The 23,029-nt window shown below is 43.4% G+C and overlaps 2 protein-coding genes across 4 annotated transcripts in view; one reads left to right on the forward strand and one right to left on the reverse strand.

Annotated features, from left to right (window-relative positions):
• Positions 1-12,435, forward strand: part of Slco5a1 (solute carrier organic anion transporter family member 5A1) — a 157,994-nt gene extending 145,559 nt beyond the window's left edge. The window contains exons 7-10 of the mRNA XM_036178530.1: positions 790-949; positions 2,663-2,904; positions 5,177-5,241; positions 9,175-12,435. Of these exons, the coding sequence (XP_036034423.1) occupies positions 790-949; positions 2,663-2,904; positions 5,177-5,241; positions 9,175-9,635 (928 nt within the window). The 3' untranslated portion in view covers positions 9,636-12,435. The remainder of the gene's footprint in view (positions 1-789; positions 950-2,662; positions 2,905-5,176; positions 5,242-9,174) is intronic.
• Positions 12,436-20,517: 8,082 nt separating this feature from the next.
• Positions 20,518-23,029, reverse strand: part of Sulf1 (sulfatase 1) — a 173,080-nt gene continuing 170,568 nt past the window's right edge. For all 3 annotated transcript variants that reach the window (XM_036177976.1, XM_036177977.1, XM_036177978.1), the window contains one exon: positions 20,518-22,858. In XM_036177976.1, coding sequence (XP_036033869.1) covers positions 22,828-22,858 — 31 coding nt within the window. In that variant the 3' untranslated portion in view covers positions 20,518-22,827. The remainder of the gene's footprint in view (positions 22,859-23,029) is intronic.

Below are 23,029 nucleotides of genomic sequence, written 5' to 3' on the forward strand. Positions count from 1 at the left end.
CACTTCCTCTTGGCTTTCTAGAATTATTGTATTCCTTTGGTAAATTATTCTGGAACAAGTCAAGTCTTTGATAAAAGGAACTTACACTGGCAACTGTGGCTAATGGATGGATTTTATGTCTATGTGCTCACATGATTTTAAAAAATCAGTAATGAAACACATTTTCTCTATTTTATAGTTCAAAAACTCAGTCAATTTTGAGATGAAAGATATGGCAATTAATCTGATTGGATCATTATGAAATGTATATGTGTATTGAAACAGCACATATACCTCACAAATTTGTATAAGTATTTTATATATATAAATAAACTAAGGTGGGTATGTACCTCAGTGCTAGAGTTCAGGCTTAGTATGCCTGAATTGCTGGGTTTAGTTCCCAGCAGGTCCAAAGTAAAATGAAATAAATCATGACTCCTACTTGTTAAGACACAGAACCAAGTGTTTCCTGGTGAGGAATTCTGAGGGGGTTCATGTCACTAACTCAGACATGAGGTCAGTCTGTTGAATCAAAGCAGACAGCGAGATTGAGGCAGGGCAGATAGTTTGATTTTAAATCAATTTCATCTATTCTAATGAAGACAGAAATACTTTCTTTACATTTTGTTGCAAGTTTATGGAAATGACTATAGAGGGCGACTACTTTATGGTACCATAAGCTTCATTCATGGGAATATCGTCTCTAAAGCAAATTTGCTTGCTACCAAGAATGTTCTTTTTAGTTTCATTTAGTTTCATTCTCAGCCTTGCTTGATTTTTTCATTCTCTCTCTCTCTCTCTCTCTCTCAGACCTTCACTCACCATGCCTCATAGGAATCTGACAGGAAGCTGCAATGTTAATTGTGGTTGTAAAATACATGAATATGAGCCAGTCTGCGGATCAGATGGAATCACATACTTCAACCCGTGCCTGGCTGGCTGTGTTAACAGTGGCAATCTTAGCACAGGGGTGAGTATACTCCAGAAGTCTCTCTTCTAATTAACTCAACATCAAGGATGTGATGGGACTCACAAGCACCCATGATGACTTCAGTTTCCCTTGTTCATGAGACTCCAAATAGCCTTTGAAGTAACTCGGAAAAACACCGCATGAGAGGCAAATTGTGCAGGGCTATCACTGTTGTCAGGGGTGCTGGGAGAATCTGGGTGTACAGTTCTGGTCCTCATCAGCTGAATCCTATTTGACATTCCGTGCCAACTCAGGGAAACTTGATAAGGTTGGATCCCGGGCTTCCCATTTGGTCCTCTGGCAGGGTCTTTGTAACAGATTTGAAGGTCAAAGTGACTAGAATTGGTGCTGAAAAAGGAGACTAGAGACTGTGGGGGCTGGTCCTCTAACTGGTGTCTGCGAAGGTGGGTGATGCCCATTTTTCATAAGACTCTATGTCAGTCCCCCCCCTCTCCCCGCCCCCTTAACTTGCAGAGTAAAGATATTCCTGTCAGCTGAAGAATAGTCTATTTTGAGAATTCTCTTCCCTGAGAATTATAAATAGGCTTTAATACTGTGGGAGAAGGTTTTTATATTCTACTCTATTCTTTACTGAGCTCAGTTTAGCTGTTGGCATGAGAACAGATTGGTGGCAATTGCCCTAGTTTAAAGATTAAAATGCATTTGCCCATTCTGTGCAGATTTTAGAGACTACACCGTTGACCTGGACTTTGGGGGTACCAATTTTGTTTTCTGAGTTTGGAACCAAAGGATAAATTGGAAATGACTATTGCATAGGACACAAGTAAGATACTAGGCAGAGAAATACTTGAGCACATTAATATCTGTCAGCTTGTTTGGGTACCAAGCACACACCACCAAGAGGAGTGTCACTTTCATCATTGTGTTTGTGTTCAGTAGAAGTTTGAGAAGTTACCGGCAAAGACTTGTCTCCTGTGCTCTGCTGTCTTCAACGCCCTCTAACGGCATATCATACATCAACAGGGACTCATGGATGTGTGTGAGGGGGAAAAGAACAAGTGATGTTGGGCATAGCGGGGGTTTTTAGACAGCCGGGGTCTGTCAAGAGTCCAGAGCACTACAGAGCCCAGGCTACAGTACAGACTGGAGGGATGAATTCTCCATTCATACTCGTGGAGGACACTAGCCTGTTGAAGGGACTGAGATTGTTTAAATTGGAATAGACAAAGGCAAGTTCATCATCATTGGTACTGAAGCCATCATTCCGAGGCCACGTCACTACACATCGCTTGGTGTGTCTGAAGCGATCACACTTGTGTTAGGAGTTTAACCAATGTTTATTTTAGGTTTCACTGTGTGCTCACACTTGTGTTAGGCCCTCTAGTGAGCACAAATAAAAATCGAACTGGCTCCTGGTTTAGGGGCTTCCCTAACTGGAAAGTCTACAGGTTCAACAGCAATCAAAGCCATGTGTATTTATGACCCCAAATGAGCACATGGCATGTAAATGTCACAGAACTGAGTGTTTAAAGCTTCTCGGGGGAAGTTTAGGTTTAAACCGTCTGGCCAGCAGGTTTTGATGTTATTAAGGCAAACTTTGACCCTTTATTGCTGTTAAGAAACCAAGTGTTTTGTGTACAATATTGTGCATTTAAAAATCTTAAGATTTTTTTTTTAAAACACTTTGACTTTGTCAGCCTTCCACCTCCACATTTTATTTTGATTGGCATACCATTAATCTTTGCTACTCAGGTTCGGAATTACACAGAGTGCGCCTGCGTCCAAAGCCGACAAGTGATCACCCCGCCCACGGTGGGTCAGCGCAGCCAGCTCCGCGTGGTCATTGTGAAAACCTATCTCAATGAGAACGGCTACGCTGTGTCTGGGAAGTGCAAACGCACCTGCAATACCCTCATCCCCTTCTTGGTCTTCCTTTTCATAGTTACCTTCATCACAGCCTGTGCCCAACCATCAGCCATTATAGTAACACTCAGGTAAGGACAGCACCCAGCAAATGCTGCAGAGCGCACTGTAGGACGACTGAAGCTAAGCAACCCAGCGGATAGTAAGAGCAGCTCCCACAAGGGCACCCCACAGTTCCTGCCGGTTTCAGGGAGAGCTTTAAACCAGAGAGAAAAAGATGGCTGAGACATTGCCTGTTCTAGAAGTTTCTTTTTTCAGATGGGCTCTATTCCTATTATTTACCAAGCTTTCTTTCCAGTGCTTTTAGTGTCTGAAGTCTTTGAGCTATGAGGTTAGACATCATGAGTTGAAGGCCATCTCTGGGTTAGCTCCAAGAAGCCAGACCCTCGCGGTGGGTGGAAATAGTTTGGCAAAGTGGCTAGATAGTGAATATTGCAAAGGGTATCATCTCCAGCCTCATGGGTGGTTAATACTGCACCTCTGGGATCAATGAGGGATTATGCTGGGTTTGCATTTCAAAATGCTGAGTTCATTAATTTTCCTATTGTATAAAGTCCTGGAGCTGAATCAAGGACAGGATAGACTTGGAAATGTGAGCTGCCAGTCAGGCTGCGGTTTCATTGCTGTATTGCAGATCCTGGGTTTTTTTTTTTTTTTCCTCTAGGAGAGGACATGGAAGCTACTTTGGTTCTGTTACATTCAGATCTATTTGCTATAGGCTGTGGTGGGCAGAGGTAGGAGGGGTTACTGTGGTAAAGCCTGAAGAGCTAGAAGAGAGCAGGGATGTGGCTCAGTGACACAGGAGGAAGAAAGTCCATTCTTGCTCTTCTTCCTGGTTTTTCCAAGGTGATAGTGCTGGCTACCTGGCCAGAAGCACCTGCTCACTGAGAGTGAGTAGCCTGTACCTCTCACACACTCTCGTTTCTTTCTCATTGGACGCTGAGAGAGACATTTCCTGAATGGAAAAAGCAGGGATGGAAGGCCTATGGGCTTATTCATGATCAGGAGATGTTGATGGCGTAACCATGCATGCAGAGCTGGCCAACTGCTATGAATTGGAATATGAGGAAAAGACAGTAAGGGCCCTGGGCCTGGAAGTATTTCTCATCCCACACCTAGATCTGCTGTGGATGAGATCAAAAGCACAAAGTACTCCATCATGTGGAAATTGTGTGGCCCATTAGTAAATCCACTTATCTGAAACATCTCGCTCTTTCCCACTGTAATTCTATAAAAAGTGTTAAGTAGACTATATAAGGGCCACCTCACTTTACAAATGTTCCGAAGTGTTCTAGCATGGCAATTTATGAGTTGGCCTCTAACAGCAAATCTCTGAAGAAGAGTCTTTTAATCTCTGCTAATTGCACAATCAATAGGTTCCACTCTTCCTTCCACATGACAATTATTTAGAACATCAATTTTAGGTGAAGGGGAATATGGCTTGAATAAGCTTATTTCTCTGGCTTTTCATTTATGTGTGTGTACATGTGAATGTGCATGCGAGTGTGCCTGCAATTTCTGTTTTTACTTTGTCTTACTTGGGGTTTCTATTGCAGCGATGGAACACCATGACCAAAAACAAGTTGGGGAGGGAAGGCTTTATGTGGCTTACACTTCTACATTATAGCCCATCATTGGTGGAAGTCAGGACAGGAACTCAAACAGGGCAGGAACCTGGAGGCAGGAGCTAATGCAGAGACCATAGAGGGGTGCTGCTTACCTCCTTGTTCATCATGGTTTTGTCACCCAGGACCACCAGCCCAGGGATGGCACCATTCACAATGGGCCGGGCCCTCTCACATCAACCATTAAGAAAATGCCCTACAGCCAGGTCTTATGGAAGCATTTTCTTAATTGAGGTTCCCTCCTTTGAGATTCTAGCTTGTATCAAGTTGACATAAAATTAGCTAGGACATACTCCCCCCTCCCATCTCGTAGGAATTATGAAAATGATTTTCATTGGATACACCTTCAATTCTGGAACATTCTGATAGACAGAGAAAGAGAATAAGAGACTACAATGGTTAGGATAAATGTTTACAATTTTTTTCTTAGTAGAAGGGATTTGGGGTGCTCATTTAGAGGAGCCCCCATCTCTTCAGCTAAGAGTCTTGCTCCTTCTCCATTATTCACATAGAAACAGAATTCATCAGCCTCTGGTGGAGACATGTCTCATCTGTGATTTACTCAGGGAGTCTTGGTTGGTGACTGTTGCTACATTCTAGTGGATTAAATAGTTTGGGAAAGTGTCCTAGTATATGGCTCTGCCTAAGGCAGGCTCGATTTTACTGGCATTTTCTTGGAGCCACTGTTTTAAACTGTTTCTCCTTCTCCTCCCTCTAGGTCTGTGGAGGATGAAGAAAGACCCTTTGCGCTGGGAATGCAGTTTGTTTTGTTGCGAACACTTGGTAGGTCCCTGAATTCCCAAGTGTACCCCAATTCCTCTTTGCAGCAGGCAAATGCTATGGTCCTTTAAAAATGCAAACTGAGTCACTTGGTCGTTGGGGGTAGAATTAGACAGGTTTGCGGTTGAGAGGACGCTCACACTTCCTCATTAGTTGATTTGAACTAGAAGTTGACAAGGTCATTGGACAAAACAATAGAAAATGGATTTTAGGTTAGTTTCTTTTTGACTCTGAATACAAACTTGTACAAAATTCTCCTAGAGTTTTATACAGTAAGAAGTAAGAAATCAAGAAATTTGTAATGACTTTGTTATCCTGGCTTTTTGGTCTCTTGATGCCTTTGACACCAATGTAAAAGAAACCGGGGTGTATATTACTTGTGACCCTTTCCGTTTCTTACTGCTTTAGGGTGATTTTATTGGGTTGGTTGAAGTGTACACATGCAGAGTTTTCTGAGGAAAAGATCTTAAAAAGCAAAAAAGAATGGTCACAAAAGTACAGAGAGCTTCACACCCCAACAAGGAAAGTCTTGTGGGTGTCGGTGTGAACAGAGCAGGAAGATAACACGCCACTCCTTGAAGTCTTGGGACCCTAAGTGGGAAATGGACCAGGAAGCTGCCCTGCTTCATCAATTTGACAGTCGGTCACTTGACTTCCTCAAGCTTAGTTCCCCTTAAGTGGAGTGTGTCAGTTTCTTCAGCTGGTGTTTCCCTGGACTAATCAGTACCATTGTCCATGGGACAAGGGGGAAGAAACTGGCTTGTTTTAAATTCGCATTTCAGTTTTGAAGGGTAAAATATCTTCAAATGGCACCTTCCTCTCCTTTGAAGCATTCACACTCCCTGGAATTCTGTGTGCAGTGAGTCAGGGTTGACGGCCTTGAGGCCAAAGCCGAGTCCAATAACCTCCAGCAGAAAAAGTCCCCTGGTGTGGTTTGTTGTTTGGTGCTAATAGGGCTTTGAAGGTTTCTGAAGATTCTGTTGTTAAAATATGTTGGTTACAGAGGATTTAATACAATTGCACACTGTTAAGAATTATGCCTTGTGCTTTTTGCCCTAAGCTAAAAAGTGCTGCTTTTGTTGTTGTTTCGGGGTTTTGCATTTATTTATTTATTTATTTATTTTTGACTGGGTCTTGCTGTGTGTATAGCCCTAGGTGGCCTGGAATTTCCTAGGTACACCTCATACTCACGGTAATTTCCAGCCTCCTCCTCCTCCTCCCAAATGTTGAGATTACAGTTGTGTGCCACATGCCTGGTTAAAAAAAGATATTTTCAAAGATAGGAATCTGTCAATCAAAGTGATGATTGAATTGAAAAGGATTAAAAAAAAAATCCTCAATTTGGCTGTGCCCCTCTCTGACAGGAGAGGGGTATTTGACATGAATTTGGGGTAAAGGAGAGTCACCTGCAGAATCATTAGTAAGCCAGGAAAGAATACCACCTGGTACTTGGTACTCAGCTCAATTCTGTCTTCATTTATATTGGGTGTGCAGAAGTGTAGTTAAGCTAACCACCCAAACTTGATTTTCCCCAAATTTCAAAGCCAAACACTCCTTAGTCCTCTTAAGAAAGTTACCATTTAATCTTACCAGCAGTAGGCTTCATTTTAAAGATTTATTTTATTATTTTAAACTATGTGCACTCATGTGTGTCTGTGTAGGTATGTGCATGGGAGTACAGCTGCCAGAGGAGGCCAGAGTCATTGGATACCCTGAGTTGGAGTGAGGGTAGTTGTGAGCTACCTATGTGGGTATTGGGAACCAACTTCATAACTCTGGAAAATCAGTCAACTCTCTTAATCGCTGAGCAGTCGATCTCTCCAGCCCCTAGACCTCATTTTAATAAGCAGAAATTACTTTAAAATGTCCCTTTTCCTTTTTTTTCTTTTTTCTCTTCCTTCCCTCCTTCCTTCCTTCCTTCCTTCCTTCCTTCCTTCCTTCCTTCCTTCCTTCCTTCCTTCCTTTTCTTTCACAAAAAGAAATAGGCTCTATATCAAGGGATTTATGGGGTGTTGAATGGCAGAGGTTTTAAATAAGTGCTTTTCAGTAGTTGATAAAGTAGAGGTCCACACAAGACACAGTGGCAGCAGAGTGCTGTCCATATGATCCAGGGATAGAAAGGAGAAATGGCCATTAGGCAGATGGATGAGTTAGCGGTGGGGGCACATTTTTTGGCAAAGGGTGTGGTGGAATTCTATCTAGTTAAGTTTGCTTTCTTGTGGAATTGAAAGAGGTGCCTGTTACACACAGCCCAGACAATGGAGCTTCTACTCCTCCTGGATTTTGAGAAGCTTCAAAGATGGATTGTAGGCCACAGTACTCTCCACACACCAAATACTTTTGTGAAGTTTTCGTTTGAAGTGGGGCTTGTCGGCTGCAGTGGGTCTGAGTGGAAGGCACAGGCCTATCCTTTAGCAGCCTGCCAAGCTTGCTCTGTCAGGGACCCCCACTCAGGAGAGGTAGGGTTCTTCACTGAGCTACAGAGAAGCATTTCAGGGTGAGACAGTAGGAAGTTCAGTGGAGTTTACTAAGCAGACACTCGATCATACTTGAGCATGGCCCATGCTAGTGGAGGCGCTTAGGACAAAGACAGTACACACCTGTGTGTGGTCCTGAGCAGCGTTGCAATCCAGTGTCTTACCAGTAGCCATATATCCAATTTTGGTGGCTTCTGAACTTACTGTGTTTAAAGAGCTTCTAAGAAACTTCCTGTAAAAAAATGTTTATTTCAGTAAATAAGGTCAGAGGGTGGTTTTTGGAGTGAATTGGATGGGACTCTAGGCTGAGAAGACGAAACTGTAAGTCACAGGGTTGTGTTGAAACCCCTCATTAGACCGGATCACCATGGAGTTAAGATGTGTTTTGACTATAAACAAGATCATTGAGATCTTGTCTGTGATATTCTCAGACAAACTAACAAAAAACAGGTGTACAGCTGAGAAAGGTCCTTACCATGTGGGCCTTTTGCATGCTTTATTACTATCTTAACATTCTTTTTTGAAATACCTCTATAAAAAGGAATATTGTCTTTATGTAGACAATCTTTACAGTTTATTTTGTTAATTGTACTGAACTTGTGTGTGCGCGCGCGTGCGCGCGCATGCACACGCATGTGTGTGTTGCTGGCAGGGGTGTGAGACTTCTGTTGAGGCCAGGGGTTGACATCTGGACATCTTCCTCAATTTTTTCTCTACTTTATTATTTATATATGTATTTATTGTCACAGGGCCTCACTACCTAGTCCATAGACTGGCTTGAAACTTACTATGTAGACCAGGCTGGTTTTGAGTTCACAGAGATCTTCCTGACAACTCTGGGGTCACAGACACACGCTGCCACGCCCAGCTTTTTTTTTTTCCACGTGGGTTCTAGAGATCTGAATTCCTGTCCTCGTGGATACACAGCAAGAACTTTACCCATGGAGCCACCTCTCCAGTCCTTTGTGCTAAAATTCTTGACTCTCAGCTTCAAGAGACTTCGACCAGACTCCAGGGTGAAGAGTCTCTTTCCATCCCCATGTCCCCTTAACATTTCCTGTCTTTTATCCTGCTCCAACCTGACCCAAAGGGGACAAGAATTTTAAGTTTGAAAGGGTTTTGTGTTGGCATTTTTGGCAATACATAATTCATTTGACTCTATTGAAGTCTCACTGTCAAAACTTTATCAAAAGTGTAAGAACTCGGGAACCATGGAAAGCAGTAGCTATTTTTATCAACCTAAAAAGCACTAAGATAGCCTGAGTTGTAAAGTGAAAGATGCTAAGTGTTTGCTGTTTATTTTCATAAGTAAATTGCAATTAGATGAACATGTCTTTAAGAAAATTCAATTAAACAGAAACCCTTCTGTTGGCATTTGACATGCTTTGTTAATTACAAATCTGTTTTCTCTTACGGGATGTCTATACCTTTGTGTTTCTCTTTCTCCCCATGACTGCAGCATACATTCCTACTCCAATTTACTTTGGAGCCGTGATTGACACCACCTGTATGCTCTGGCAGCAGGAATGTGGCGTGCAGGGGTCTTGCTGGGAGTACAACGTGACGTCGTTTCGTTTTGTCTACTTCGGTTTGGCAGCTGGCCTCAAATTTGTTGGCTTTATTTTTATTTTCCTGGCCTGGTACTCTATCAAATACAAAGAGGAGGAACTGCAGAGGCGGAGGTGCAGAGAATTCCCGCTGAGCACTGTGAGTGAGCTAGTGGGCCAGCCCAACAAAGCTGAGAAATATGCCCGGACTACATCATGCCCGGCCTTCAGCACCCAGGGGGAATTCCACGAAGAAACTGGTCTGCAGAAGGGATTCCCATGCACCACACAGACCTATCCTGGTCCTTTCTCAGAAGCAATAAGTTCCTCTGCAGACCCTGGGCAGGACGAGAGCCCCAATTCTGCTCTGTAGCGTCCCTGCTGAAGCCTGGAAAAGGAAGACATGTTTTGTTGGTTGAGTTGAATATGGCGAGTTGAGAAACACCTGTGCCTTCTTACTTCCTTTCTTAAACCTCTATAGACACAGTCCTCAAACCAACGAAACTCAGTATACACAGCCACTACCGATTGAGGGCTGGATACCTCAACAAGACTGGAAGCCTTTCCCCTCTGTTTTTTCAGGGAGGAGCTTAGATTCATCTGTTACCACTTCTGCTGGGTTCATTTAATGCTCCCGTTCCCATTTGGTAGAAGCCTGGTCCATGGTTAGTCTTGGGAAAGGCTATGACCACGCATATCATTAGCATACACTCCAGAGAAAGGTGAGCTTGACCATGACTTTGCATTCGCAAGTCGGGGTTCTTTAGATTTGAACACCTACTGTGAGTTCTGCTTCAAAGCACAATAGAATTTGCCTCAACTATGCAACTGGATTGGAAGAATAGAAGTGTGCCATGCTTCTTTGGCTTTCAGAGAGCAGAGCAGATGTGTTTTTGATGAGTGGAAGCTGAATGTTCCCTAAAGCACTGTTAACAGCCTTTTAAGCCATAGCAGACCTATCAATCAGGTAGAAAAATTCCAAATGCTTCAAAGAACTGTATACTGCATTGTAAGGAATGACAACAGCATTTCCTAAGATATATTTTTCCTCTTAGTCTGTTTACTCCATCATAAGGTAGATCAAGTGGCTGCTGAATCATACATCTGATAGCTTGAATATTTAAACTACAGTATTCTTTCATAAGGGGCTTTAAAACTAGTGTGCTAAACAATATGGCTAGAAACTGTATTTTGAGATGCTTAATAAGGAAGAAGATGATGGCTTTCTTATCTGAGGAAATGGCTGTAAAAATTCACCTCCTCAGGGCCCACTAAAAGTAGCTGAGAGTTGCTACTACCTTGACATTCAAAGTAGTTGATGAAGAAATTCCCAGGGTAAGATTGAGTCCCCACTGGGGATTTCACTTATACCCTCAACATACTGGCAAATCTCTACTGATTTTTTTCTGTATAGGAAATGCCATGGTTGCTTCAGAAAATGAATAGTTCAGTCGGGAAAGCTATAGCATATGAAAATCACTGCAGAGGAGATGGGAGAGTTGTCAGCTGAACACAGAATATGATCCTACATTAGGTCATGAGTTAGAATGGTAGAGCAAATGACTCTACCATCCTGAATCCGGCTTTCTCAGAGCTAGTCATTTCACAGCACCCTTTGCATCTCTGTACTCATATCCTTCCTGCAGTGATTCTGAGAGAGGATATTGCCCTTCCTAAAGACACCTTGGGTTTGTTGACAGTCATTCATGGACAGTGCTATCGCTTGTCTTAGGACTACTTGGGAGGCTTTGTGTCTGGGACTCAAGATTGAGGGCTCTTGACAGTCTTCCTGCATGGGATGGTAACTCATGGGATCTGGCTGCAAGGGACCAAAAGGCCCAATGTATCATAAAGTTGAGACCTCTCTGTCGAGTAACTCATGCCACGTAAGATGAACTCAGGAAGTGTTTCCTCATCTGGAAGAGAGATGGCTGGCAGACTGGCTGTGATCCAGACTTTGCACCTACATTCTTGGAAGGCCACTCAAGTAGAACTGTTCCTAGGTACAGGATTGATTTCCTGCCCATGGAGCAAGGCCACCAGTCAAGTGATTTTTCTGGAGACATGGAGTTTGTGGGGGAGCAATCACTATTTTACTGAATAATGTCTGTATGTAATAGAGCTGGTAGTGCCTGGGTGAGAAGGACTTTGCTTGGACTCCTGGGCTTGGCTGTCATGGAGGTGGGCAGTGATGCTCAGCTAAGGCTGTCACTGCTGCGTGTCAGATTTTGTCCAGTGTAGCAACCATGAAAGCTTTTCATAAAATAGTGCAGATTAGCTAAGGGTGTACTTTGGGGACTCAGCATCCCTCTTATACATCTGTGGATGATCTTAAGCCTTTAGAAGGGACAGTTTCCTTTGGTGTTGATGCTAAGATGTGTAGGTTATGGAGAACTTGTGCTTTCTTAATTTTTATGTGATAATCTAGACATTATATTAAGAGACTACTGGTAGAATTGGTCCTGGTTTGGTATTAAGACGGATGGATTCACCAGGGGTAATTAGAAAGGCCCTAATGCCTTTCTTCCTTGAATTCAGTTCAGCAATTGCTGCCCGGGTACCAGTTATGTGTTGATCCCATTTACTGCTCTATGAGATCCTTTGAGATGCTGAGGCCAGAACTCAAAGACATTGACATGGGATGTGCACTACCATATGTGACTAGAGTTCCTGGTACTATGAATAGCAGATGTGTTGTCAATGTGCCGTTGGTGAATGTAGAGTAAGTAGTGAAAGTCAGGGAATGAAGTCCGGGTTATGTTCCAAGTAAGGATTGCTCCCCAAATGTGTAGGCTCTGGCAGCAGCATCAGACTATTACATAGCCAGTGCGGTGACTATTTTGTAGTTAGTACCACCCAGTTGTACATATGGAAGAGGTCTTCTGTGTTTCTAGTAACCTGGTTGCATTCCTTGTAGTCACAGCTCCTAACAGAAAATTTCATTGCTGCTCTCTGTGCATAGGCTTTGAATTACTTGTTTTGACAAAAGGACACCTTGTTCTGTCTTCAGCTCTATAAATTAATGTGTTGTTGGGCTTTAATATGCAAATATAATATCCAGCTCATTGATTTAGAAACTCTCAAGGGCTGAGGGAAGAGGGTGTTGAAGAACATATTTTAATGATTTTCTTCCTTTGTGTGATGTCTTGTTCCTTGGAGATGGAGTTAATTTTTTTTTTTTTTTTTAAACAAACTGGTCAAAAGTCATTCTGCACGCTGTGGGGGATGGGGAGAAACGGAAGTGAGGAGATGGATTAACTTTCAGTGTGGTGAGTATTTGCGGAGTAGTTTCCCAACATCCACCACCCATCGAATCTCTCTTTAGGAACACGCAAACGCGGCCTTCAGCGGGGCTGGACTGAGCTCAGGACCTTGTGTACGCTAAGTACAGGTTCTCGCTGGAGCAGTGCCCCAGCCTTCTCTGGAGTAGATCTTTGTAGGTTTGTTGTTTTTTTTCAGATTTGAACCCGAGGCTCAGAAAGGTAGTCAGTCTTTTAGGGTGGGGCAGAGCGGCAGCGACAGGGGTTGAGACGGCTCTCTCTGACTAAATTGTTCGCTTTTATTTATTAATTTTGTTTTGAGCCGAGGATCGAACTCGGGCCAGGCAAGCGCTCTACCACTGAGCTAAATCCCCAACCCATACTATTTAATACAGTTCAATGTAAACAAAGGCCAGATGTAAAGAAGGTTAGCACGGGTCACTTTTTGATGTAGTACTGTTTTTGAAGAATAGAGACATTCTTCAAAACTGAGACATTTCCTTTATAAACAGAAAAAAAGCATAGCACATAACTGTGGGAGCCATCCGCACTCAATGTTTAACTAGATTTTTTGGAGTAAATTTCATTTATGTAGCCAAGTATGATATTAAAAATCATTTGTTATGACTTACCTCAAATGCTTATTTATAGGTTGTGTTTAACTGAGAACACATCCAGTTTAGGTGTTTTTTTGTTTTTTGTTTTTTTTTGGTTTTTTGAGACAGGGTTTCTTTGTGTAGCTTTGTGCCTTTCCTGGAACTTGCTTTAGAGACCAGGATGGCCTGGAACTCACAGAGATCCACCTGCCTCTGCCTCCTGAGTGCTGGGATTAAAGGTGTGCGCCACCACTGCCTGGCCCGGTTTAGGTATTAATTAGGACCTTAGCAGAATTTCCTGAAATGAATTTTTATGAAAACAAAGCTTAGTTCTGATTGATTGCACCTGAGTTTTGGGGATTATTTATGTTTTTCTCTCATGAGTAGATTAACATTTCTGCTTGTAGACAACTATGAGTTTTCAGATTCTTACTGAAGACTTAAAAAAGAACATAGAAAATATACACCAAGCCACCGACCCCATCTGTTACCTCAAGTGGCTGTCACATTAAACTGCATCCTTGCACTCAGGGAAGCCAGCACCCATAGAAGTTTCTAGATGAGGGCTCCCAAGGGTCTCAGAAATCCTATGTTTCACCAACCATCCACATTTTTTTTTTTGTTTGGTCCACAGGTCCAGTTCACAGTCTTTAGTGAACTTATAGCCAGGAAGTGTCTTTTTTCTTTTTTCTTTCTTTCTTTTTTTTTTTTTTTTTTTTTTTTGAGGCTGCTTTGTAGAACCCTGTGTGCAACAAGGAACAGCAGCACAGTGTGAAGGGACCCAAAGGCCCAGTGGGAACCCTCCCGGGAGCCCCGGGTAAGGCAAGTGCTTGCCTAGGGTGCATGACTGTGTACAGAATGTGAAGATATGTATTGCTGGAAAGGTACGTGCTGAGTATTCTAAGCAGCAGATAGAAACCCCGACTCCTGTAATCCCAGAATTGCCTGGAAGCCAGCCTTGCTAATTCTGTTCCTCAGACTTGTGACTCCTCTTCTCGTGTCTCTGTTTTCTCTTCCACTGAGGGAGGGGGCTGGGGGTGGGCCTGCTGGCAGGAGAGGCTCGGCTAGCACCTGGGTGCACCCTACCATGTCAGTCTCACGTTTACTGATAGCTGTCGTGTACTGTACCGCCAGAAGCAGAGACTTCCTGCTGCCTTGCAACCAGATCTGTGTTTGTTGGAAGAGGTTTAATTTTAAGCACTTCATTGTTACTCAGCCTTAAGAAGGGTCAAAGGTGACCAGAAGCTCACCTTGCCGCTGTTGGCTTTGGCGACATTAAAAATAAAATGCCTTGGTGCTAAAGTGTTTATAGCTGCATGTTCCTCTCTGAATTCAGTGTTTCAATGACAAGGGGTTGCATGTGCTGTGTGTCTGGAAACCTGGGGATTTTCCCAGAGATCAAGCCCCCTCTTGGCTCTCATTTCCACAGTTCATGAACTCTACACCACAAACATGACAAGTGTAAGGGAGAATCCTTCCCTACGGAAAAGTCAGTGCTTTTGATATTTAGTTTAGCAAGACAAAACAGATGCTGAAAGTACTTTCAGAGAGATAAAAACCTATTTCGATGACCTTCTGTCTTCTCCAGGAAGCTCCGAGCCCTGTGAACTGTTTGTTTGTTTGTTTGCTTTTGGTTTTAGCATTGGGGTCTGATGCTGTGACCTTTTGCTGGTAGTCTACTATACATGTCAAAAGTGATGAAGCAAATGTTACTGGAAACTGAGGTAATAGTAAGGGTGTATTAAAGGAAACTAAAGGGTAAGATGTGACAGTGGGCATTTTTCTTCAGATATACCTCTACCCCAAACCCAAATGTTAATCTAGGAGCATGAAGCCCAAGTCAGCCTTTGACTTTGCAGTGTAAGGAAATGTGAAGCTGTGTCAAATGTGTTAGGACATCTGCAGAGTGTAGCGTGTGTGTGTGTGTGTGTGTGTGTGTGTGTGTGTGTGTGTCTGTCTGTCTGTGTATGTGTTACTTTATAGAGGCATGTTGGGGATGAAAGGTTGCTTTGAGTTATTATGTAGTGTTTGATTGTGTGGTTTTTAGAACAAATATTTATTTGGAGACCTGTTATGCCAATGCCAAGGGTGTATGACTTATTTCCTTACGTTTAATGAAACTGTCAAAGGACTAATCAACCTGGGTTTACAACATCATGAATACTTGATCCCTGAAAATTAAGGAAAAAAAAAGTTGAAAAAAAAAATAAAGTGTGTTGGATTGAAATTAACTTGTCTCTCAATTTCTTGTTGCTTGAAGTGAAGCGATGGCACCCGAGTAACCCACAAGTCTAGTAACCCACAAGTCAGCTCCTTGCCTGGTTACTGACGGTATCTGGAGGCAGAATGTTCCATGTAGAAACTATTACGACTGCAGTCTAGGGAGCCCACTGTAGCACACTTCTTGTGAACTTCCGAAGGGAATAATTTTAGGTAGCTCATCACTTATTCCAATTCAAAACACACCTTTAGATCGAGGGACTCGATCCTCGAACATGGGTTAATAAAGGATGCTTCCCACTCACCCCAGCAGCCCCACAGCCACAGATCTGACGCTCGTGCACACTGCACATCCCGTCGGGGATGGAGAGGCAGAGGCCTCACCTTGAACCCGAATCCCGAGGAACTTTTATGGCTGATCTTAGCTGCTGAGTTGAGGCAAATCGAGTCCAAAGAACGGTTCGTCTGGAGGTAACACACATCACTGGCCCAAGGCAGTCCCTTGGGTTTGTCTAACTTCCTCGGCTCCAGAAAAGAGTGTGGGAGTGAAGGTGAGCATTTGCTGGCCATTGTTAGTGCAGAGCGGGCTGTGCCGAGTGGTCCTCAAAGGCGCCCAGCTTGTTCTTTTACAGATTTGCAAATACAAGGAACACTTCAAACACAGAAAGGAAGGATTTCCCAAGGTGAGATTATCAAATGTTTGCCAACAAGTTAGTTAAGACACCCCACCCCCACCCCATCTGGTCACTTCCAGATGACAAACCCATCCGTTGTTCCAAAAATAGTCTGGAGCTGATCTCTGGCACAGAAGCTGTGCTCAGACTCCACCTGGCTAGAACTTAAAAAATAATGTGTGTGTGTGTAGAAAATTTTCATCCCTGTGGTGTGAGCAGCTGCTTCTGGGTGGCTCCTGGAATGAAGGGCTGTAACCTGGAATTGTAAGCAGAATGATTCCTGTCACGTCTAAATTGCAGTTTTGTCAGTGTATTTTACCATCGCAGAAATAAAAGTAGAACGGCAAACACTTTTGTTCATCCCCCACATAGTCATCAGGCCAGAGTTATGGGGGCCCAGTACAATGTTTTAATATACATATATGATGTGTAATGATCAAACTAAAGTAATTGGCATGTCCATTGACTCCAACACTATTTCTTTATGGTGGAAACATCCAAACTCATCTCTACCAGGTATTTGAAATATACAGTTCGGTGTCAAACAGTTACCCTGCCTCATTACAGAATGTTCGAGGCTGTTCCTCTCTCCATCCTCCCCTGCCTCACACCCCTCCAAGTCTCTGCTCATCCCTATGTAAAGCTCTATGTTTTACCAGATCAAAAATTCCAGCTTCTGCATGTGAGTGGGGGCATGTGCTAGTTGTCTCCCTGTGTCTGACACATGATTACACTTAACATACTGTCCTCCAAGTCCAGCCAAATACCCAGTTTGGATGCCTCTCCTGACTGGAGAGAGTTTTCCAAATGCACTGGCATCTGAAACTTCTGGGTGAGAGGCGGAAGGAGGTGAAAGAGATGTGGAAATAGCATCATGAGTCACGGACTGAAGCCCGTGGGTATATTTAGTCTGCTTTGAGCCCTCTTGCTGGAAGAAGAGGATTGTTCCATTTTGCATCCCCCCTACACACCTCATGGCACACCGAAAGGGTCAGAATGGTCCAAAGTGTGTGAGTTGCGTATGTGTGCTTACCGGGAGATCCTTCGTTCCTGCTTGCCATAGCACATTCACCAAGAAAACCACTCACACAAAAGTGGACGATGATGCCTCTCCCTTAAGCTAATAAATATGAACTGTGACCAAAAATGTTGTCATCTACTGGGCTTCCTCGCCCCCAATACCAGGGAATGTCCCACACTCTCGGTCTGGGAATCTGTACCCCCGCTCCCCTCCCCCACTCCACAGACCCAACAAAGCAGGCTCAAGGGTTGAGTGGAACCAGTTCAACTCCAGCAGCTTTGGGCAGCTGTTAAAAATGGACGTGGTGTGTGCAGAGTGAGGCAAATCTGAGTTCTCTCCAATTGCTTACATTTCCTGTAACCTGAATACACACATACACACACACACACACACACACACACACACACACTTGGCCTTAAGAAATGAGCAGTAGAAAGGGTTAGAGGGTTATAGACTTTGGTCACTTCATTTCCTTACTTTAACCCAGACTCAGGGTTTTAAGAGCAATTGATAAAGCATCCGGTGTTTTTTGTTTTGTTTTGTTTTGTTTGTTGTTGTTGTAGTAAAATTGTCAATGAACCAGAGATGGTACCCATGGCTTCAGCACATATGAGCTAAAGAAACACTTTACATTGTACAAAGTCATAGCAAAGCTAGGAGATCACATCCCCTGCTCACCTTTGATTTTAAATGCCATCGTTTGACACAGTTTACAGTTCCAGGTTACGATGCCAACACCGAACAGTGGAGAGCTGGAACTACACTTTGGTCTGCTGGAATGACTAAGAGCAGAGGTACTGAGGAAAGGACAAACTTACTACGGATCGAGACATGTTCTTGTCCCACGCTCATACATGACAGCAAGCGCAGTTACCTTAGAAATCACTATAAATGGTCATTTTGCACTGGACGCCAGGGAAGGTATCATTAGCTGTGCTCCAGTGCCATCTGGTGTTCATTATGAAAAGCACATGCTCTGCTCTTAGGCTCCTGAGAAGATGGTGGGTCCCACAGGGAAGGCCTAGCTTCTGTTCCTGAAAGCTACTAGAATTGAACTAGTTCCACTCAGTCCTTGAACTTGCTTTATTGGGCTTGTGGGGTGGGGGGGGGGAGGGAGGATACGGATTCCAAGCCTGAGAGTTTGGGACGTTCCCTGGTATAGAGACTAAGAAACTCAGTAGACGGCAATATTTTTGGTCATAGTTCACATTTACTACCTTAAGGGCGAGGCATTGATCAGCTTGGAAGACCTCAGCGTGCTGTTTCTGTGCGATGTTTCTACACACTAACAGCAGCGGGAAGCGTCTGAATTTTAAAGGCCAGTCTCTCTACGTGTTTTGTACAGCTTTGCACATGTCGTGAAGGCCCATGACACTACTGGCAAAGTCCTCAGTATAGAGAAAGACTAGCTCACTCCGCCTCGGAATGACGCCACAGCAGGGCATTTCTTGAGTGTGGGATGAACTGGTAGTTGGGAAAAGCCACAGGTGGCCTTAAAAAACCACTGCAGCTCTTAACAGCAGCTTTGTGGGGCACGGGCCCCCGCCAAGACCCAGCACCTGAAGCTTTGTTTGGGAATCTAACTTGCCATCCAAAGATATGTTGTCTTCTAAAATAATCTTTGGAAATGCCCAACAAAATTAGACTCCTTTGGGAAATTGAACAGTGGCCACACTCCCAGCCCAACCGACTCCCAGTTTTAGGGAAGATCAAGAGCCGCCTCAGGTATAGTTTAAGTGTGGTGGTGTTTTGTTTTGACTCAGATGTCAACACCTGCTGTGTTGACAGCGGGCAGAGGAAGCAGCATCTGGGATGGGACTTCCAAGGCCACAGATGCTCAGTGGAGAGTCCTGACATCTCCCCTGGACAGTCTAGGAAAAGAAAGCACATAGAGTGAGTAGCTGCCATTGTGTGTATGGGGCTTTCCTGAGCTCACAAAAATCCTAAGCGTTAGTGTTCAAAATGAAGTTAGGGGGCAGAATCCCTCAAACTCACTATGAAGTTGAGGATGACCTTGAACTGCTGCCCTTCCTGCCTCCACCCCCAAGTGCTTGGATTGCAGGTATGCCATGCTTTTTGTGAAGCACCAGATACCCACCCCAGGGTTTGCGCATGCTTACCCTGCACTCTGCCACCTAGCTATACATCGCCCACCTCAGCCCCAGAGCGGTTTAGGAGTCCTTGAATGTCCTGGTCACTCCTTGTCTTACCAAATCTTGTTTTATCAAATGGGGTCCTACTACGGTTTTCCTCTTCCCTGATGGCGGGTATGCATGCATGGTGCACACACGTGTCTGTTAAAATGGAAGAAGCACAGAGCAGCTGGCCTTCTTTCTTCATCTTCTGAGTCCATGGCAAGCAGGGAATGGATCACGGAGGTCAGCTCAGTCCTTCTTGCTGCCGCCTTTGTCTCAGATCAAAAGACACCCTCAGGCAGCCACCCTCTAAGGGTCCTTCTATCTTTTGAACTGGTTTTGGAACATAGCTCTGGAGACATGGCCTTTTTGTATGGTGTAGACTACATAAATATTCACTGAATTGTACCCAGGCAGAGGTGTCTTTTGTTTTGTTTGGTTTGGTTTTGTTTTGGAGGGGGGATTTGAACATGTGGCCTGGGCACATTTTATAGGAGAGGAACAAGAAGGAGGGCATGCACTGCAGGCTCTGTCATATGTGGAAACTTAAAAAATGGTTGGCAGGAAGGTAGGATGGTAATTACTGACGACTGGGAGGGTCGCTGAGGATGGGGTGAGGCAGAAGGGAGATCTGACCAGGGAATGCACGAGTGGAAACAGCACACTGAATCTTTTTCATATACACAGCTTCAGTTGTTCAGAAAAGAAGCATGGAGCCAAGATGAATTTCCAGACACTATGCCCTCCAAACTTGTTAGCTCTTTTTGATGCTATGTATGGATTCCTCAAGGACCAATGGGCAAGCCTTTGAATGCTTTGCTATGTCCCTCCTTTATTTTTTTTTTAAACCTCTAATCTGGACGTTTCACAGATTTTTAATTTCTTATCTGAAGGCCATTCCAAGAGATTTTCCACACAATGATTTGGGATTTGTCTGTATCAAACATGTAAGGTCTTGGTGGGCAGTTAGGTTCGCCTCAAAGCTCATGGCTCCCTCCAAACTCTAAAGCACTGTTCATGGGTGAGCCTTCTTGTTTTTAGAGAACTCTGTTTGTGACACCCAGGATCAGTGAGGGGGTTCACAAGGCCTCAAGGAGGATTATCAATATGGGGCCCCTTGCCCAAAACTTAATCAGTATTTTTATATGGTGAAGGCAGAGCTCTTCTGCCTCATCCATGTGGACTCCAAGGAGGCAAATCCAAAAAGGATCTACAATACATGGATTTGGGGTACTTTGACAAGTAAAGCTAACACTTAATCATGTAAGGTAAGAACCAGACTCAAGCTAATATGTAAGGAATGTGCGGACCACAAAAGCTGGCTTAAGGTTACTTCTCTGAAACGGGTAAAATGTTTCAACACCTTTTATTCCAAGAAATATCGCTTCTAGGCTTTCCTGAAGCCAGAATTGTTCTATCAAAGTATCACAGAGCATTACATAGGATTAAAAAAAAAAACATAGAATGCTTCCTAATATCTTGAAATCTCTTTACAAAGCACATCATTCAAGACCATAAATATGTTTATTCTGTCAGTCAGCAGCTGCCAGCCACATCTGATCAACAGCTAGTTAGCGTATGTACAGGCTCTATGGTAAAGACTTATGATTACCAAGGATTCAACTATACCACATTAAATTTTCTTGAAAAGTGTTTACCTTAAACACTGAAAGAAAATACAACTTATCCACATGTTTGAATTATCTAAAAGTCAAAAGAAAACCACCGTCCAGCTAAACAATAACAAGAAGACCTTGGGAAGGAAGAGGACAATGGAAATTCTCAGTGAGGTAATCCTTCAAGTGGTCTCTAAAAATCCAGGAGAAACAGGGTGACATCAAGAATACAGATTTTTCAAAAGCAGTTTTGAACTATGTCTTTTAGAAAGATCAGAGCATGGTGATAGTTTTAAAAATATTCACATACCGCAATGTTTATAAAGCAAATACTGGTGTGTTTAAATTTTACAGCATTCATGATTTTAGTTTATTAAAATTGTCTTGTAGAAAGCCAAAAGTACTCATATTTTCCCGATGCTTAATCTTATTAACCAAACCAAGAAAAAAAAGATTAAAATAAAATGGCCTTTTTCCTGTACTCTTTTCAAGAAGGCCACCAGAATTTAGTAGTCGTGAGCATATAGTAAGCACAGAGAGAGCAGGTAATTTTTGTTTTGTTTATTACTTATGAACTCATTTTATTTTTTACCACCAACATTGTGAGCCATGCCTTTCTGCTAATCAATTTTAGCACGTCGAGGTATAAAATACATGCAATTTTTTTTTCTGGAAAAAGCATATGTTAAACAATATGTGATCCATACTGTGTGTCATTGCTGGGGGTCTATTCCTTTGTCCTACCTGGGACAGTGTGTCTCTGTTAAGACTGTTTAAAAAAATAATAATAACACTACCAACCAAGCAGACACAGTATTCCAAACTCAAAGTGCAAAATCATTGAACCAAATATGATGATGTTGAAAAATTCCAGTGGTTAGCAATGAATCCAAACTTCAGGATGCAGGCAGGGAAGCTGTGTTGACAGAGTCATCATGGGGGTCAAGCTTTTAAAACTTACAAAGGCACGATTTTGACTGGATAGACTTTATATACGAATGTCCCTACAATATCCAGAAGATAACACTGTTTTAGTACCGAAAATAAAGCAACAAAATGCCCCCCCCACCTTTCTCTTCTTGGGAAAACAGTGAACTACAATGAGTCCATGTATGAGCATCACCTGCACATGTGCACACGAGTGAGTTTCTGCTGCGCAAATGTATCCAGGGGAGCTCAGAATGATGGCAGTAACACTTGCCACCACTAGTATGCTATAAAAACTTAGAAAGATTCAGGCAACATTTCATCTAATCAGAGGTGAGTGGAGAGGAGGCGCTGCCTTCTAGATTCGGCACCCACTCTTTCATGCCATTCTTCTGCATCTTGGCCGGTAGTCTCTCTGTGGAGCTGGGATGAGTAGGCTGCTCCACACCAGACACACTGAACACTCGATGAACAGAAGTTCTGTCAGAATGAACGTGGGGATGCAATTGATCTTCAAAAGCATCCTCTTCTGGCTCTACATCCTGCGGACATTCTCGCTGATGCTGGCTGATGGGCTGCAGCCTGCGACGAGACTGGAGTCCCAGCTCTGTCATGCCATTGCCACTGATGTCACCGTCAAGATGATGGATCTCCTCCCACCCCATCTGTTTCTCAGTTTTACTTTTTCTCCAGTGTTCAGAATTCAAATGATTCACTTCTGGAATGTTGTTATTCCATTCAAGTGTTCTCTCTGGACTTAATGTGGGTCTGTTCAAAGGCAGGGTTTGGAGGTTGGCTGGCATGGTCAAGGGAGGTGTTTCCCCAACCACATGACTTGGGTCTTCTCCGGACTCTGCAGAGGCCATCTCTGCTGACACTGAGAGCTCAGCAGAGGCGACTGGGAAGCCACCACTTGGAGCAGTTGGAGTCCCATTTGCTTTGTTTTGCTCAGAGTGACTGTTTAGCAGTGCAAATGTTCTGTCTACAGCCTTCGGGGAGCTAGTCCAGGACTCCAGACTCAGTCTAGGGTTATGTCTGTACTCATTGGCATCGTCGTTCACACTGGATAACTCCTCCAGGCCTTGCCAGTTGGTGTTGGAAACGACGTTAGACTGACTAACCTTCCCATCCATCCCATAATTGTCCTCTGTGAAAAGAGAAACCAAGGGACCTCATTAGTGCAACAAAATGTTTTGACTCAACTTGATGAACAATGTAATTATTTTGTAAGTTAATTTGAAATGTAATAATGAAAAGTATTCTTTCCTAGTATTGGGCTGTTGAGGAGGGATCACTGCATATAAAGGTGATGAAATGA

This window comes from Onychomys torridus, chromosome 2 (genome assembly GCF_903995425.1).
Source record: "Onychomys torridus chromosome 2, mOncTor1.1, whole genome shotgun sequence".
NCBI lineage: Eukaryota > Metazoa > Chordata > Mammalia > Rodentia > Cricetidae > Onychomys > Onychomys torridus.